Source organism: Micromesistius poutassou (assembly GCF_964030765.1).
Source record: "Micromesistius poutassou genome assembly, chromosome: 17".
In the NCBI taxonomy this organism is placed as follows: Eukaryota; Metazoa; Chordata; class Actinopteri; order Gadiformes; family Gadidae; genus Micromesistius; species Micromesistius poutassou.
The window spans coordinates 12,127,626-12,146,369 of NC_140287.1; the positions used below are offsets into that span (position 1 = coordinate 12,127,626).

Below are 18,744 nucleotides of genomic sequence, written 5' to 3' on the forward strand. Positions count from 1 at the left end.
GACGAGGAGGACATTGTTGTTCGTCGCACCCTGCCTCCTGTTTGCGTCGAATACGGACAGGGGGAGGCATCCGGGGGCGGAGGTAGAGAAGACGGTGGGGGTTATGGGGGAGGTGGCCAGAGTCTCGTGGCTGACGGCCTGCCTCAACCCCTCAAGGTTGTGGTTAGTGACATCCTGCCTCCTGTTTGCCTCAAAGAAGCCCTGGAGGACGAACTCAGGGGCGGAGTTAGAGAGGAAACTCTGGGATGGGGGGGGCGAGGCCAGGTGGTTGTGGCTGCCGGCCGGCCTCATCCCCGTCTCCCTCTGTACCTCACCGGGCCGCGGGGACAGAGACCTGGTGCGGGCGCGCCCACCCTCACTCGTCCCACTTTGGCCGCGATCGGTCGGGACGAGGAGGACATTATTGTTTGTCGCACCCTGCCTCCTGTTTGCGTCAAAGAAGCCCTGGAGGAGGAACTCAGGGGCGGAGTTAGAGAGGAAACTCTGGGATGGGGGGGGCGAGGCCAGGTGGTTGTGGCTGCCGGCCGGCCTCATCCACGCCTCCCTCTGTACCTCCTCCCCCGGGTCTATGTCTATGTCTATCCTACAGCGCGCGGAGTGGGCGCGGCGACACGGAGAGGAACTGACCGGTTTATCAAAGACAGGTTGGAGGTATCTCTTGGTGTAAAATAGTTCTTCAAAAGCATCCACTTCAGAGGGTGTCAAGTTGTGGTGACTAGGAACCGCCAGGCTCTCATCGCTGACCGTCAGCCTCATCTCTGTCCCCGCGGCCACACCGGGCTGCGGGGACAGAGACCTGGCGCGGGCGCGCCCACCCTCACTCGTCCCACTGTGGCCACGATCGGTCGGGACGAGGAGGACATTGTTGTTCGTCGCACCCTGCCTCCTGTTTGCGTCGAATACGGACAGGGGGAGGCATCCAGGGGGGGAGGTAGAGAAGATGGTGGGGGTTATGGGGGAGGTGGCCAGAGTCTCGTGGCTGACGGCCTGCCTCAACCCCTCAAGGTCGTGGTTAGTGACATCCTGCCTCCTGTTTGCGTCAAAGAAGCCCTGGAGGAGGAACTCAGGGGCGGAGTTAGAGAGGAAACTCTGGGATGGGGGGGGCGAGGCCAGGTGGTTGTGGCTGCCGGCCGGCCTCATCCACGCCTCCCTCTGTACCTCCTCCCCCGGGTCTACGTCTACGTCTATCCTACAGCGCGGGGAGTGGGCGCGGCGACACGGAGAGGAACTGACCGGTTTAGCTGCAGGGCGGCCCTGTCTCTCCTGTTGGGCCTTCAGGGGTACGGGGGACTGGGTGAGCCGCTTCTGGCTTAGTGCCTCATTGGGGACACTCAGGAGCCGGTTTGCCACTGCCTTATTTTTCTTGTTACCGCGCCCCAGCACATAAGGGTTGGGGATAGGGATGGGTTGGAGGACCGAACCCTGACCAGGAGACTCTTTGTGGGGGACCACGTTGGGGTCCTGCCTGGGCCCTTTGGGGCTGAGGCAGAGGTTTTTGACCCTCAGACGGATCTCCTCCTTGAGGGCGGACTCCATCAGGGGATCTGGGGGACCCGTGAAGCGGTCGCTTTGGGAGAGTTTGCTGTGGAGAGGCTGGGAAGGGTTGGAAATGGAGCGCCTAATGATAGGGCCGTTGCCTGCAGGTTGACTGAATGACTGGTGCTGTTGGAGAGGGCGGGGGAGGTGACTGTGAGAATGCGGCAGCCCCTGCTGCAGCTGGACCTGGAAGGATTCAGAGGGAGGTTAGCCAGAACACACATTCTCACACACGCTACACAAAAGTACACAAATGTGTGCTCAGTCACTCACTGACTCACAGTTTCACACACAGGGTAGTGAGTGCAGCATTAATGCACAGGCTATGGGAAGAAAACTGTAGTAAACATTGTTATTTTTAGGTTCTAAAATTGCCTGTTCTTGCAACTAACAGGCCAAGATTACATTCTAACATTCCTGAAAGCAACCCTAAAGAACAAACACAACTTTTTCTTATTGGGTTCAACCAAGTCTCACTCAAGGTGAAGTCTCACGAAGGTGGAGTGGTTGCCTGAGGAGAACGGTTGAAATGGTGAGTGAGCGCTGGAGAGAGGAGAGTTTGTTGGGTTAGAGAGCGTCCGTTGTGCGTTGTCCTTTCTAGTACGTGGCGCTGTCTTGACACGGCGCTCCGTGGCTTTTCCAGTGTGCGACAGGCTTCACATTTAAGCTGTGCCGAAAATGAGTCAAACTCGGACAAAGGGTGTATCCGAAAGCCACTGACTTCCTCCACATAGCGCTTACGTAATGTTTACGCTACCAGGTAGAGTGCATTCAGTGCGCTGTGGCTGATTTAGTTCATCTAGAGATAACTTTTATTGCTTTGGTTGACCACAGCCATACCAAGATCGTCTCCATTAGACATAATCAATTTCCCGTAATTTGTAGATTACACATTCATCTTGACGAAAAATAAGACATTTGTTCAATAATTTTAACTTTAACTATTTCAGATTTATACCTCTGAACGATCTGACAGATTGGACACCTACTCTACCAACTAGATCATCAAAACTATTTTGATCTCATCAAGTGCTGTCAAATAGCACTACGGCTTTGAGTGAAAAGTGCTACATAAATCAATGCTCATACTTGCTAGACTCAATTTGATCAAATACTATGCAAGAATGGACTTTCTGTTCTTAAAACCTTTCAGTCAGTAGGATGGATCGTACAGGAGCTTCTGCTGGCTCGTATTTGAATGCACAAGCATGCTCAGAATCATGAGCGCATGCGTGCATGTGTGCGTATATGCGTGTGTGTCTGCCACTGTGTGTGGCACACGGTGCACGTGCGTGGCGGCGTCACCTCTTTGGCCCAGGCGGGTTTGTCAGGCTGGTTTGGTCCATAGTGATAGAGCTGCTTCTTGTCCGGTCTCCCCTCCGGCTGCTGTGGCTGCTGCTGCTGCTGCTGCAGTTGTGCTGGCTGTACATGTTTCTGCTGTTGCTGTAGCGACACCAGGTAGGCCCTCTCCTGCTGGAGCTGTCTCTGCAGGCGCTCCGCCTGACGCTGCTCCTCGATCTGCTTGCGCTTATACTCCTGCAGGAGGAGGAGGAGAGTGAGGTCAGTATGAAGGAGAGAGTAGGAGGGTCAACTCAGGTCCCGGTCATGCGTTTGTGGCACAGGATGCGTTGCATGCAGCACCGGCCTGTCGGGACCCTCTGCTGGTTCAGTGGTGATCTCACACACACACACACACACACACACACACACACACACACACACACACACACACACACACACACACACACACACACACACACACACACACACACACACACACACACACACACACACACACACAGTCAAGCAGAGGAATACAAATGGGCAAGCAGGAGGATAAATACACACACAACTGTACAGATGTCTTTGGCAGGGATGTACACCACTGGAGAGGGAAGGAGCAGGGGAAGGAAGGACAAAGGGAAAATAGAAAGGACCGAAAGATGGAAGACGGCAACAAGGCATAACCGGAAACTAGGACACTGAACACTGGGTAGGATCGCGAAAGGCCACCATGGCATCTTTGTTTTATCGTACCCACCTTGATCTAAATCCACTCTGTATCACATTACGTTCATATATAACGAATACCACAAATATTATTATACTCTGAAGAGTACCAAAGACACCCATCGCCAAATCCCCTTCATAATCCTAAATAGAATAGATAGGGGTCGAGTATGAGAGAGGCTTCGTAGAAAACAAATATCCTCGTAATGTTTTTCTTAAACTCTTAACCAAACCTTAACGACCTCTGAGAATCAACCAAGTGAATGGCACATTCAGTGGATGGCACATTCAGTGGATGGCACATTCAGTGGATGGCACATTCAGTGGATGCATGCAGGGGGGTGATGGGGAGGCACAAGGGAATGGGGAGCATCACACTTGAATCAGGGTGCCATGGTTGAACATGGGCCCTGGGGGGTTTAAACACAGCGCTCCCTGGTGTTTTTTTTTACCAGCAGTAAAGCCTGCTCCTGTAGCAACTGCTGCTGGAGGATCTCTAACTGTCTCTGCTCTTCCTCCAGCTGCCTACGGATATACTCCTGAGCAGCAGACGGCAGGGAAAGAGACACAGAGAAACAGAGAGAGAGAGAGAGAGAGAGAGAGAGAGAGAGAGGTAAAGAAAGGTGAGCGAGATACACATATGAGAACAGACTAGGTCCAAGAGGAAAACAAAAAAAAATACAAATTTTAAAGACAACACAGAAAAAGCATTCTAGACAAAAAGAAAAAGAGCAAGTACCATATGGTTGTTACTGGTGTTACCAATAACCATATAGAATAATATAAGAAAGAAAGAGGGTGAGAGCATAGGAACCTCAGCATAGTTTTAATTAATTGTCATAAAACCAGCACATAACATACGTACACGTGTACATGTGTGTGTACGTGTGTGTGTGTGTGTGCGTGTGCGTGTCTGCGTGTGTGTTACCTGCTCTCTCTCGGCGTGCCGCCTCTCCTCATCCCTCTCCGCGGCGTGCCTCCTCTCCTCGTCTCTCCTCAGCTGCTCCATCTCCTCGTACCTCCTCCTCTGCTCTTTCTGCAGCTGATGCTGTCGGGTCAAACACGATTACAGACGTGAAGATAAAAACATTTAAAAAGACACTGAAAAAATGAGACACAGACACACCTTCTTCACTGAGTCAACTTCTTTTACCAAAGTGAAAGTGAAAAGTGCTCTGAAATGTGATCTGCATGATTGGGGAATATTCAGGCTGGTTTCATGTGTCTGTGTGTGTCTGAGTAGGAGTATAGTCTATTTTAATAAATCAGCTCCGATGGTTGTTTTTTTTGAAGGCCAACTGACGAATTTTAGAACGCGTCTACATGGGAGGGGAGGCGGAGTTGAAATAAAATCATGGATGATTTACATCTTGACAGAGACAATGTCGACAATTAACCCGGGGTCTTAAAAAACTGGCCAAATACTTTAAACCTGCGGTATGTACGTTTTCCCACAAAACACTTACAGAGCTAAAAATCCGTAGTTGGAATGATGATTGGGTGCATTTTATTCTTGAGGAAAATTATATTCCAGGTATTTTTTTTAACTGAGTAAATAGCGGCATTAGAAAAGTTAAATAGTGCAGGTTTAAAGCTACAATCAGCCATTGTGCTCACCCCACTTTGCTTTGATTCAATTGTATTGTAAATTTATCTCATGGTTTTCATGCATTATTTGGACTACTGGCCATTGCCATAGAGCTGAATACATGAGAACCATGAGACTCAGTCAAAGCACCACTCAATCAAAACAAAGTGGGGCGAGCAAAAAATGCTAATGGCAGCTTCATGTTTCTTACAAATGCTCAGTATACTTGACTTTTCTAACCTCTTCCAGCCTCCTCCTCTGCTCCTTCTGCTCCTCGATGCGTTTCTGCCTCTCGGCCAGTAGTAGGCGCTTGTGCTCATCGTTGTGCTGCTGCTCCAGCTGCTGCTCCAGCTGCTGCCTCCGCAGGGCCTCCGACCGCTCCTTGTTGGCCAGCTGCAGGCGCAGGAAGTCCCGCCTCAGGGTGGACTCCCCGGGGACGTTTGTGAAGCAGCTGGGGGTTTGGCCAATCAGAGGTGGTTAAACGTTGGCGACCAAAAGGAAATTTATGTTGATGAGATGTTAAATTGTTTAAAAAAAGTTGAATGTGCAGTTAGTCTCTGAAAGAGTGTGCCTGTGGACACATGTGTGAGGGTTGTATGTGCGTTAACTATAAAGTAAGTGTGTTTATGTGTATAAATGTCTTTGTAAATGTCTTTATAAATATACACACCTGGGATCTACTGCTTTGTCATCCTCGTCCTCCTCTTCACTGCCGCTGTATTCGTATTCTGTCTCTTCTAGCAAGAAGAAAGAGAGAAGATTATACATTTAAAGAGAAACTATGAATGGAAAGCAAGAGCACCAATATTTAAAAGGTACGTAATATCTATATAATGCATGTTCCCGCTCATTCACACCAGCTCTGAGCTGAAGTGGCAACCATTTCCAGATGCTAAACTACATATTGAGCGCACGGTTCAGATCAACTCAATGCAACCATCGTAGTTGTCATTGTATTGCTTAGCTGTTAACCTAATCTGGGCAGATTAGGTTATTGTTTAGGACAGGTTTTATTGTTTATGTTGACTGTGCTTATGGTGTCAGGAATTTAACGTCCATGCGACCAAAAAGAGAGCATCTACTCGTTAGCAAATTCCTCCGCACAGAGCCTTCAGTGTCAGACCAAGATGAAATTACATCTGGAGACAGCATGTCTCTCTACGGCAACATGACAATTTTATTCATCATCATCATCATCATCATCATCATCATCATCATCATGAAAGCTGATCGTTCCCCGAGGTGTGATGTCTTCTGAGGCAATACGGTCCTGTAAGTGTGCGTGCGTGTCCATTTAGTAGTTTGTGTGTGCATCGACAATGAATGGTGTATTTTATATATTTTTGGCCCCTGTCCCATAACCTGGTAACCACACAAATCTGCCAGCTCATGTTTTATCACAACCGTTTATCAGAAACAACAAAGGCTGCCGCTAATGTGTGTGACGATTTGCAGCTTTGATCGGTTGTAGGTCTATTAAATAGCATGCAGAGACCGAAACCCGAAAATAAACTGTGAGCTAAGGGCCTATTCACACTGAATCAGGCACTGCGGCGATTTCTGCAAACTGCTGCGGCATCCATGCTTCCATTCATTTCATTTCAGACCTTCATCACTTTCTCTTGCTTATCCCTAGAGTTTTGCCACAGGTACTGTGTTTATACTTAACTGGATGTATAACTACTACTACAACTAACTTTCCCCTGTTAAAGATGGCTTATGTGTGGTCAAGCTAGTCATTACGCTACAGTAGAAGCTAGAAGAATACATACAATATACAATACGCTACAAGCTAGTCAATTACCAACAATACAATACAGTGAAAGCTAGTCAATTACTTACAATACAATGCAGTGGGGGGGACTTTAACCGCATTGTCAGGCTTGTTGAGCTTGAACCGGTACTCTACAGTATTTTACAACCTCCCTTTACCCTATACAATGAACAACCTTTACCTAGGGACATCGGGTGGTTTGTTACGATCACTGATTTTGTCACTGATCAGTACTGCCCACGGCTGAACGATGGGATGTGAAGGTAGTGTGCCACGTACCCCTCTCGCCCCGCCTCTTCTTGGTGCGGTCGATGTGGTCTTTGAGCTGGATGCGGATCTGCCTCTCGTTGGGCAGGTCCCTGATGAGGGGGTGCTTGAGGAGCTGCTCCGTGCTGGGCCTCTGGCTGTGGCTCTTCACCAGGCACATCTCGATGAACGACTCAAACTTTCTAGACCTGGGTGCAAACACACACAACGACACGTTGGATTGCATGGTAATACACATAGTAATGAACATACAAAATACAGAGAACAAAAGTACTAAATAATCACTCTTGGTTCATGCAGTGGATGAGGAGGGTTCAAGCGTCTTACTTAAAATGGTAAAACGTACTACGGAACCTTTCTAAAGTCCTTTCTTTACGTTTTTTAGCAAGGCTCGCAAGCCACTTTTAAGCAAATTGACAGATTAAAATGAGTCGAGCTGCGGTGCAGTCAGTGGACCTGGAAAAGTGCTCTAGACTGACTGAGATCTAATCCTTTTTCCCTGTAATGTAGCGCTGCTCCATGACTTTGGAATTTTCTTTCGAGACTTGACTTTTAAAGCTGATTGAGATCAGCTGCATAAAGAAAATTATGAAAAAAGCAGGGAAGGGTGGGGGACGACCATTTTCTGCCTGTTTCTGGGTATTTGGATAAGACCTGGATGTGGCAAACAACCTTTAGAGTTGGAGAAAGGTAACAGATTTTACGCCTAACCCCTTCCAACTGACATTTAAGTAGTAGGCCCATTTGAGTTTTGGTATATATTTTTCCTCACAACTAAGTTTTGATTTGGAAATTGTCATATTGTAAGGCAGGGAAGTATCTACACCCATTGTCCTGTGCAGACTAGTTCAACAAGAAATTGAGCTTTTCCCAGGTAAAAAAAATCATTAAAAAAAACTAACAAAACAACCAAGAATGATACCATGATACCACTTGTAAACATCATCCTACAGCACACTACTGTTGCCAACACAACCACTCACCATTTCTTGGACTTGAGTTTTGGCGCTGGATTTCTTGGGATGAGGAAGAGAGCTCTCATTGGATGCATGTCGCACAGAGCTTGAGAGACAGGTAGGGGGGACCAATCAGAAGTTAGACAGTATGCAGTATTAAAGAATCATCATAAGACAATTCAAAATACTAAAATATATTGGAGTATTTACTTAAGCTGAACTGAATAAACTAAGATCAGAATTAGTTTATTAGAATCAGAATGTGTGAAAGCGCATCTAAATCCTTTCATCCAAAACAGCGGAAACCAGTTGGAAAACTCTAATAGTGCATCACACACTGGACAGGTGTTCATGAATGGTGTGCGTCAGAGTGGAACCAATAGGCTATATACTGTATAGTTTTGCACTACTGTAGAGTACTATCAAAATAAATCACTGGATATGGAAATGTATTGTGGAGGCAGTTATTAATGATGTGTAAGATGACCGGTCATGGTGTGTATGTGTGTGTGCATGCACGTACGTGGAGCTCCCTCAGCCATCTCTATAGCGGTGATCCCCAATGACCATAAATCACTCTGCAACAGCGGAGACACAGTGCATTAATATTACGGTAGAGCGATATAGACAGAGACAGAGAGAGAAACAGACCCATTGCATTAGTGCTAGGATAAAAAAAGATGTACAGAAAAAGAAGGCGCAATATTCCAATGAGAGTGAGAGAGAGTGGGAGAAAAAGACATAGATGGAGAGAGAGAGCATAGATGAGATTAAAGGTTTCCCGTGATGGGAAGAAAATAATGAAAAATGCAAAAATAATGTTTAGTATATTCTTTTCCAAGATCCTCTATAAAGCAAGATACCAAAAAAACAGCCCCACTAAAACAACATTAATCCATTTCCTTTTTTTGATCAGCCTATGCCTGGATGAATGAACTGAGGGAGGGAAAGGCACCTTGAAGTCGTAGGTAGCAGCAGGGTTCTCGTCGCAGGCGATGACCTCGGGTGCCATCCAATATGGCGTCCCGATGAACGTGTTCCGCCTCCCCACAGTCCGGTCCAGCTGGGCCGACACGCCAAAGTCCACTACCGTGCACACACACACACACACACACAATGTAGTTATGGATCACACATGCAGACTCCAAAGACTATCTTTTTAGTGTGCGTGTGTGTGTGTGTGTGTGTGTGTGTGTGTGTGTGTGTGTGTGTGGCCTAATTTTAGTCGTGCGTTGATATAAATCAAAGTAAAATATACAGCTCTTCCTGAACTCTACAACGTCATAAAATCTGGCATTTTGGACTGCTTTTGAACGCATCAAATAGCACGTTCAAAAGGCTGGTTTGGATAACAATCTAATTAGCTCCTACTCATGATTCTTAGAGCGAGTAATTATAGACCTTTACTAGATCAACGATAACATAAGTTCCAGCACACCAGTCCATTAATGATGCTTCAGTCGTTCACACTGTGCATTCACTTGACTACACTATGTACCCAGGCTATATTGGGTGTTTGATCAATGTGTGATGAGAAGTAGGCCTACATAACAGACATTCAATTCACATTGAACACAGTCATAGTAGGTGGAAATATTGAGCCATATAACCCTTGATCCAAGTGAAAATAATGGTTAGTCTACAGTATTACTGAAGCGCACGTGTGTGTGAGTGTGTGTGCATAGGATCAGGAGGGTGGTGCTGCTGACCTAGTTTGACCTCTGCGTTCTCCGTCAGCAGGACGTTCTGACCCTTGATGTCCCTGTGGATGACCTTGTGCTGGTGGAGGTGAGCCAGACCCTGCAGAACATAGAGACACACACACACACACACACACACACACACACACACAGGATGACTTCAGAAAGGTCCCTGGACCACTGTGCTATCTCTGTTCATGCGTGTTACTGATCACAAGCAGGTTGAAGACATCTCAGTCGCTTTGGGAATCTTTTAATAAATTATGCAAATCACATGAAAACAATAGAGTAGAATAGAATGTGACGTTATTGTCCAGCTTCGGCTGGAAATAAGGTTTTGTCTTCACCTCAGAAACATACAATTAGTACATTACATATAGACACATCAAATAAAAAAAAAATAAAAAATACGGATCAGCAATAAATCTGAATGTAGGAATAGTATATTCTACTACCCGATAGATTTACATAATGCATGAAAAAATGTTTCCAGCTCATTATGCCAGTTATTTTTCACAAATGTTTTTTTTCCATATCTCTTGTAGATAGTTTTAACAAACTGTCGAGTAGTGACGGTGAAATAAGCTCTGCCAAAGACGACTCCGGTAAATTTTTAACAGACTAAACTGCAGGACTCCAAACTACCAGTGTGCGTTTCTTTCAGTATCTCTCTCACCCAGGGAGCTGAAGGGGTGGGACAGAGGGAGTAAAGGAGTAAAGGAGTAAGATAAGGACCAATCAGAGAAGTCAGACCTTCGGAGCGAACAACCGGGGCAGAGGGAACGACAACACTTCCTGTGAACACAGGAAGTGGTTTTGGAGCGCGTGCACGCGTGTGTATGTGTGTGTGTGTGTGTGTGTGTGTGTGTGCGACATCGGGACAAGTCACTCACCCTCAGTATCTCTCTGCAGATGTAGGCGCTCCACTCCTCCTTCAGAGAGCTGCCCTTGGTGTTCTTGATGAGGTCTGTGACGGAGCCGGCTCCGCAGAACTCCATCACCAGCTGCGGGGGGAGGGGAGGAGATAACCTTGTACTCGCTGCAGCCTCATCTAGATTATGGTTTTAGCATTTTGTTTATATTACAAGAAATAACTGTACAGATTGCGCCATTTGAAATGTTACCGTGTACTCCAATGTGTCATTTAAAAATAAAACTATTAAAAAAAGGAATTAAGTTTGCTGTGTTTTGGAGGTCAAATTACCAAAATGACCGTCAATTACCGTGCATATGAAGGACACATGCATGGATATAGTATGGTACAGCATTAACTTTATTTCTGTCGTTGTTTAGAATAACAGATACCAATGAGAAATAATGCAAGGCCACACTGTATTAGTGTGCACAGTCTGCATACATAAACCCCAAGCAGATAGATAGACAAAATCCACAAGGTCATGAGACCAGATGCATCTCTCGCTCGCTGCTTCGACTACCACCACTATGCCCCCAACACACACCTACATCTCTCTCTCTCTCTCTCTCTCTCTCTCTCTCTCTCTCTCTCAAAATTTTTTTTCTAGTCATCTAGATTCTAGTATATATGCAATGTATACACGTACGTTGCTTTTCAAGTAGGGCATGTATTGGATTTTTCTGAAATGTGTGCTGAAAATGCATCCTTCATCCAAAGCGGATATAGTATAGAATATAATAATTTCATGTTGATGTGTTTATGTGACAGCCTATGGGACACTGGGATCACGGTCAGTGTGAATCTTAAAACTTAAAGCTCAATCTGGATAAGACTGAGCTGCTTTTCCACCAGCGAAGGCATCTCCCATCCACAACCTCTCCATCATTATTGATAACTTGGTTGTGTCTGCGGCTCAGATGGCAAAGAGCCAGACTGAAAACTCATCTGTTCAGACCATGAAAAACTAAATGAAAAAAAAGTCAAAAATGTGCGCACATGATTCATGTTTTGGTTGGATTTCATGGTTGAATGTGCTGACGTTAATCGCTTTGGATAAAAGCGCCCGCTAAATAAATCAAATAATGTCATAAGGTAATGTGATGAAATGTGCTACTTAGGTGAGTCAGTAGGGGGCATTGTTGCGCTGTGCTATGTGATTAAAAAGCTGAAGCTAATTCGGCTTTTCTCTCCACGGGGCAAGTCTAGGAGAAGAACTTTAGCGCAGACTCACATAGAAATCGAGATGTAGTGGCACAAAATATATATATGTTGCAATGTTTTAACAAAAATGTCAAAAACTTGAAAAAGAAAAAAATACAGAAATACCGATACGGTTTTCCATCATAACACCTGGGCATGCGCCGCGGTGAACAGCTAATATTTAACGCCACTGGTGTGTGTGTGTGTGTGTGTGTGCGTGCGTGTGTGCACACATCTGAGTCAACCCATTGCCTGTGATTCATTGCAGCTGCAAACCAACCACACATCCCCACTGTTTCATTACATAGTCCACACACACACACACACACACACACACACACACACACACACACACACACACACACACACACACACACACACACACACACACACACACACACACACACACACACACACACACACACACACACCTTAGGCTTTGTTCACACTGCAAGCCTTGATGCTCAATTCCGATGAATTGCTCAGATCTTACTCTTTTGTTTGGCTGTTGACATTATTTTTAAATATGGTCAATATCAGTTTTCAGTGTGAACTGGCCACATTTGAAACTGACCTGCATGCCCCAAAGAACAATAACAAAGACGTCACACGCAGCATGCACCGACAACAACAACATACAACAACATATCACATAGGATGGCTGCGTGGACACCAGTGGCTTTCCGATCCACTTATCGCTCCGAGTCGGATTCTATTACGGCACCGCTTCGATGTAGCCTAAGGTTTTCCAAAGACACATAGCTTTCATAGAAAGAGATTGCTCTATGAAAAGCCTGGGTTGAACATTTTGCAAAAAAAATTGTATGAAATTGCACAGCAGGAAGGGGGCTATGAGAAAACACACAGGCACTATTGTTGGTAACGGAACGTGGATCTCAAATGAAAATGAAATGAAAAAATGCCATCCAACCGTACTACTATTTTAACCATCCCTCCACTGACCACCTCCGTGGCAGCTGTCTTCCACGTCTGTGTTTCACAGAGCGACTCTCGCCAGTGCAGAATTGTGACGAATGCCGCAGTGTGAACGAGGCCTTATACTCCGATGTACCAAGTTTCTTGCTTTCCATTTCTGTATATAATTACACACACACAGCCCACTTTGTTAAACCGTCGACACGGACACCAAATTCTTGCATCTTCTGTTCTCTGACGCAATCGATGTCTGTGCTGTGATCCCACCGCTTCCTTTTTTTTAACACACAAACTAAAAAGATAGTCTTTGGAGTGTGCATGTGTGATGCATAACTACATTGTGTGTGCACGGCAGTGGACTTTGGAGTGTCGGCCCAGCTGGACCGGACTGTGGGCGGGCGGGCGGGCGGGCGGGCACGCACACGCACGCACACACACACACACACACACACACACCCCTTACCCAGAGCTGGTCGTCGATTCCTGGAGGGTTCTTCTTGATGAAGGCGCCGTAGTATGTGGCGATGTTCCGATGGTGGCTGTACTTCTTCAGCATGTTGATCTCCACCTTGATCTCCTCTTCCTCACCCTGACAAGCAGATGCATGTTAACGAGCTAAAACGCAACACACATGAGCCAACAGGTAAGATAAAGCTTGAAAAGCATGAGCACTTTATCTATGCCAAATAGTTTTGAACAACATTCACAAAGCTTAATATCACATCACAGACCTTAATATGTGCTTTTTAAGCAATAACAGAGTTAATGTGCTTGCTGATCAGACTGCTGTGTCCTAAATGACAAACGAAATGGTGATTGTATTGATTTAGATACGTACTTCCCTCAAAATAATGCTCAATGTTGCTTTGGGGGTTACTATAAAATACAATTTAAGTCTTAAATTGGATTTTATACCGTTTTAAATTGGATGTTAACTTCTGAAATGTGGTCTGATTTCATCGGCTCTGTGTTGATTGAAATGTTCTTTGGAATGTAAATCTGGTAGCGGCTCATTAACTTGACATTTCGCTGCTGTTGCATGCCGTTTTCTCAGCTGCCTCCCTTTCAGTAACGCTGTAGTGCAAGCCTCCATTCACCGTGTTCAATCCAAATGATTTTACTCAGATGGCTGATTCATTCAGACCCGTTGTCCCTGTCTTTGGGGTGCTGGTTTTTTGTCACAATCAGTTGTAGCCCAAAACATTTAATGTTGAAAAGAAAAAAGAACCCCCCCCCCCTCGCCCATCTGCCTCAAGGGATCAATCATTTATCCGCTGCTCGACCCCACATCTGCTTGTCAAACTCTCTAATCCTTCAATCAAACCGTCCATCTTTCCATCTCGCCATCTAATCTTTCTATTATCCATAATTATCTTCCATTTGTTCAGGCAATCCATCCAATGAGCCAACACGTCCATCCGTCCATTTGGGTTATTCTCCCAACACGTTGCCATGTAGCGATGCTGACAACGCTAGCATGGCTACACAGCGCTAGCAGCAGCAGCAGCATCAGCAGCAGTGAAGGGAGGGGTGAGAAGATACAGCAGCAAATCCCTTCTGTTTCCCACGCTCGCCATGAGACCACACTGCTGTGGTGATACCTCCCCGAGCTAATGAAACCATGGCGATGGGCCTGTCCTTGTTTCCACTTCCACGCACGTTCACACAAGTAGGGCGACTGACTCATGGCTCAAATTTATATGTTATTGTGGTTGTGGTTACCCTAAGAGTCTACGAGTATGTGTGTATGTGCATGTTGTGTGCATTTATGTGTGTGTTGGCTTATCTGTGTGATTGTGTATGTAATATGTGCATGTGCTTCTGTGTATAGCTGTATATATCTGTGTGTGTGTGTGTGTGTGTGTGTGTGTGTGTGTGTGTGTGTGTGTGTGTGTGTGTGTGTGTGTGTGTGTGTGTGTATGCCTTACCCCTGTGACATCCATGAGCTTGATGGCTGCCAGCTGTCCTGTCTTGACATGGCGACCCTGGAGAGGGTCAGAGAGGGAGATAGAGAGAAAGAGAAAAAATATATTTTTTGCTGGGAAATCAACTAGGTGTCATGAACGTAACAAATAATCAACAAAAATGTATAATATTAAACAAAAACAAAATATGATACGACAATTGCACAATACTATAGTGGTTGATTGTATAAGCCTACATTGTATACATACATACTCACAAATAAAAAACACACTAACTATGAGTCGTATATTATATAAATATAGGCAGAGAAGAAGTCTGAGGTAATACTAGTGGCCAATGGGAGTGGAGGGCCCCTCGTGGTTAGGGTAGAACAGAGCATCTGTTGCCTTGATTAGCTGATCAAGCTAACAAGGCTATCGACGCTGAACCTTTGACTGGCTGTTGTTTACCCCCATCTCGCCCAGACTGATTAGCATATCACAGCCCTGCATATGAAATACTCATTGCTCCTTTGGTACAAAGTCACAAACTTAACACATGCGGCTGAAAGTATGTGTAAACAACCGCACTCGACAACACGCTTATCGAATTGGGGCAGGAATGGCGGGGGTTTCTAGTAAACCAGATGGTATTAGGGGCCCCCACGCCTACGGGGGACCCGGAGGGCTTTGGTCAAAGGAACATTGTGATAATAATGAGAACTGTGGCCCGACACTGGCTCTGGACAAGCTGCTAACGTTCTAGGAGATAGGGCTTGGAGTGATGCCAACACGTCGTGTGTCTCTGTGCTGTGACGGGGATCTATGAAGGGAGTCATGGGTCCGCTTCCATTGTGATGTGGAGCTCAGAAATGTAAACCGAATTCTAATAAACATATTTCCACGTGATCCTTTAGCGATTGGCATGAAGAACATTGGACTATGAAAATGTTTTGAAAAAGATTGATCCGTAATCTGTTGAGATATTCTTGTAGGTCAAACAGTAATTCACTGCACCGCCTCTCGCAGAATTAAGACGGCGCATGGCCTTGCATTCTAAGTATCTCACATGGAATGACAATACATTAACTAGCGCTGAGTTTTTTTACCTTTACTTATTAGATTAGATATTTCTATATCTGGTCTTGTCATGTATACCACAGACAGACAGACAGGCAGGCAGGCAGGCAGGCAGGCAGGCAGGCAGACAGACAGACAGACAGACAGACAGACAGACAGACAGACAGACAGACAGTGTTGTCACACTGTGGTGGAGATTGAGAAGGGATTTCTTATTAGGATCAGTCAGACTGCCCCAATTCCACCAGCACAAGGAGGGTCTTTGAGGGAGCGCAACAAAGGCATTAGTGCCCAAACACTGGTACTTATGGTCCTCAAAACCCTGCTTTCATGGAGTTCAAATAGAGACGTACACATACACAGGCACTCACATGAAAACACCCACACCCACACACACACACTTCATTTCCCCACTACTTGTATTGTGAGAAAAGTCTCTCTTAACAAAACTCAAACCAACACTGAGAGGCTGAGAAAAAAAGGGAAATGGAGTGAAGTAGCGCAGTTGAATTAAGTGAGGAGGAGACTGACAGATACAAGGCTTAGGAAAGCAATGGTAGAGAGAGCGAGTCAGTGGGAGAGGGAGACTGAAGTAGTAAGCGGAAGGGATCGAGGAAGGAGAGTGAAAAATGCCAGGCTTAGCCAGGTGAAGACAGCAGAGAAAGTGAGCACAGAGAGAGAGTGATGGACTGACACAGTTAGAAAGAGTAAATTAAAAGGGTGACGGGTGAATGAATCTGAATTATATTGGAACAAGGAGGAAATCAAACATCCCTCGTGCAGTGGATCGACCTGCTTATAACTTAAACATCATTCTTTGATCATATAATAAATCTAGAATATAGTTGCAGGCAGTATTGGCTGCCGTTACCACCAAAGCAGTTTATACAACTTTCAAACATGTGGAGTCTTGTGTGTGGAGTCTTGTGTGTGAATGCCATTGTCAAGATGTAAAAGATCTCATAGCTCACTTGAAGGAGCATGTTGCAGAAGGACGTGGAGGGAATTGTCCTGATTCTGAATGCACAAATGTTTTCACAGTCTAATCTTCATTCACCTCCCATGTGTCCCAAGGAAAAAGTTAGCAGTGGGAAGAATCAGTAACCTGTACATAGAAAAAGGCTTTTTCTGCGCCGTCTTTGGTCCAAACTGAAGCTGTCAACTTAAATCCTCAGTTGAGTCAAATGTTTTGGTTAATCAGCTGTAGGCATCAGCTAACTTTCTTGGCTTAACTCTCTCGAACATGGACATCAACGGCGCGAGGTGGAGGATTATGATAAGTGGGTGTGCATTCTTTAATACATCAATGTTTTGGAAACATTCTTTTTTTCAAAAGGTAGTTTCCCTGTTCGATAACTAAACGGTAGGCTCTCACCCGCTTGGTAGCCAAAACAGAACTGTAGCACTACAACTGAAATCCACCTCTACTCATGTACCGCGGTGCAAGTGAACCTTGTAGCGCCGACTGCTATCGAGATGAATGAGCGATATCACGCGTATCGATAATATAGGTCTATGAATGTAGTTTACAACTATGGATGCAATAAGTAGTCCGTGGGAGAAACGTAAAAGCCTGTTACCTCCATGTCTTACAACACAATGTACAGTGTCCATGGGGACTGAAAGATACCTGAGTTTTACTAATTAAACGGCTTTATCAAATATGCTTGATTTAAAAAATATTCCTTATTCTAAAAATCAACCCAACTTGGTTTGATTAAACCGTACTAGCTTTGTTTGAGGGCTTCTGCACTTCCGGGATTTCTTGATTTAACAAAAATGACTGCAGCAAGCTGTTTCAGGCAGTTCATGAGCGGGGTTTTCTGTGGGAGAATGTAACTCCCTTTGACGTGGACTTTGAGCTTTGTAGCTTAGCAGACCTTATTCATGGAGAAAAGAGCTAAATATCAAAGCAATTCAGACTCCAGTTCAAAATGAATAAAAAATGTAATTAATAAGATACATCAATTCATACATAACACAGATTTCGCCTAGAGAATCTAAAGTGCTACTGCAGGCTCAGACCTCCATCTCAGTTCCATCCTCATGGTCTTCCTCTCCATTTCTCACTATATCTCATATATTCTTTGTATTTTTATCTCTAAACATATCTATCCCTCTTTTCTCTCTATATCTCTGTACATTTATATATATATATATCACTCTCTTTCTCTCTCCATCTCTTTATATATATATATATATATATATATATATATATATCTCCATAACTCTCTCCCCCCCATCTCTCACTCCAATGTCTCCTTAAACTCTCCCCTCACTGATTCATCTCCCAGTGTCTCTTTATAGTCTCTCTCCTCCAGTGTCTCTTTATACTCTCTCTCCCCATCCCTCTCCCAGTGTCTCTTTATACTCTCTCTCCCCATCCCTCTCCCAGTGTCTCTTTATACTCTCTCTCCCCATCCCTCTCCCAGTGTCTCTTTATACTCTCTCTCCCCATCCCTCTCCCAGTGTCTCTTTATAGTCTCTCTCCCCATATCTCCTCCAGTGTCTCTTTATAGTCTCTCTCCTCCAGTGTCTCTTTATAGTCTCTCTTCCCATCCCTCTCCCAGTGTCTCTTTATAGTCTCTCTCCTCCAGTGTCTCTTTATAGTCTCTCTCTCCATCTCTCCTCCAGTGTCTCTTTATAGTCTCTCTCTCCATCTCTCCTCCAGTGTCTCTTTATAGTCTCTCTCCCCATCCCTCTCCCAGTGTCTCTTTATAGTCACTCTCTCTCACCTCACAGCTCAGCCTCCTATCTGAATGGTTGTAATTTGGGGGGGAGCAAGGGAGCACCTCCACAACACACACACACACACACACACACACACACACACACACACACACACACACACACACACACACACACACACACACACAC

General features: G+C 45.3%; 1 protein-coding gene across 2 annotated transcripts in view; it reads right to left on the bottom strand.

The window, feature by feature from the left end:
- Positions 1 to 18,744, bottom strand: part of tnika (TRAF2 and NCK interacting kinase a) — a 60,192-nt gene that overhangs the window by 19,170 nt on the left and 22,278 nt on the right. The window contains exons 3-15 of one of the 2 annotated variants that reach the window (XM_084482074.1): positions 14,812 to 14,868; positions 13,347 to 13,472; positions 10,725 to 10,835; positions 9,841 to 9,931; positions 9,087 to 9,217; positions 8,655 to 8,709; positions 8,159 to 8,237; positions 7,188 to 7,363; positions 5,805 to 5,871; positions 5,375 to 5,585; positions 4,475 to 4,594; positions 2,842 to 3,072; positions 1,234 to 1,722 (exon numbers count right to left, since the gene is read on the bottom strand). In XM_084482074.1, coding sequence (XP_084338200.1) covers positions 1,234 to 1,722; positions 2,842 to 3,072; positions 4,475 to 4,594; positions 5,375 to 5,585; positions 5,805 to 5,871; positions 7,188 to 7,363; positions 8,159 to 8,237; positions 8,655 to 8,709; positions 9,087 to 9,217; positions 9,841 to 9,931; positions 10,725 to 10,835; positions 13,347 to 13,472; positions 14,812 to 14,868 — 1,944 coding nt within the window. The remainder of the gene's footprint in view (positions 1 to 1,233; positions 1,723 to 2,841; positions 3,073 to 4,474; positions 4,595 to 5,374; positions 5,586 to 5,804; positions 5,872 to 7,187; positions 7,364 to 8,158; positions 8,238 to 8,654; positions 8,710 to 9,086; positions 9,218 to 9,840; positions 9,932 to 10,724; positions 10,836 to 13,346; positions 13,473 to 14,811; positions 14,869 to 18,744) is intronic. The other variant, XM_084482075.1, reaches the window with a different exon arrangement.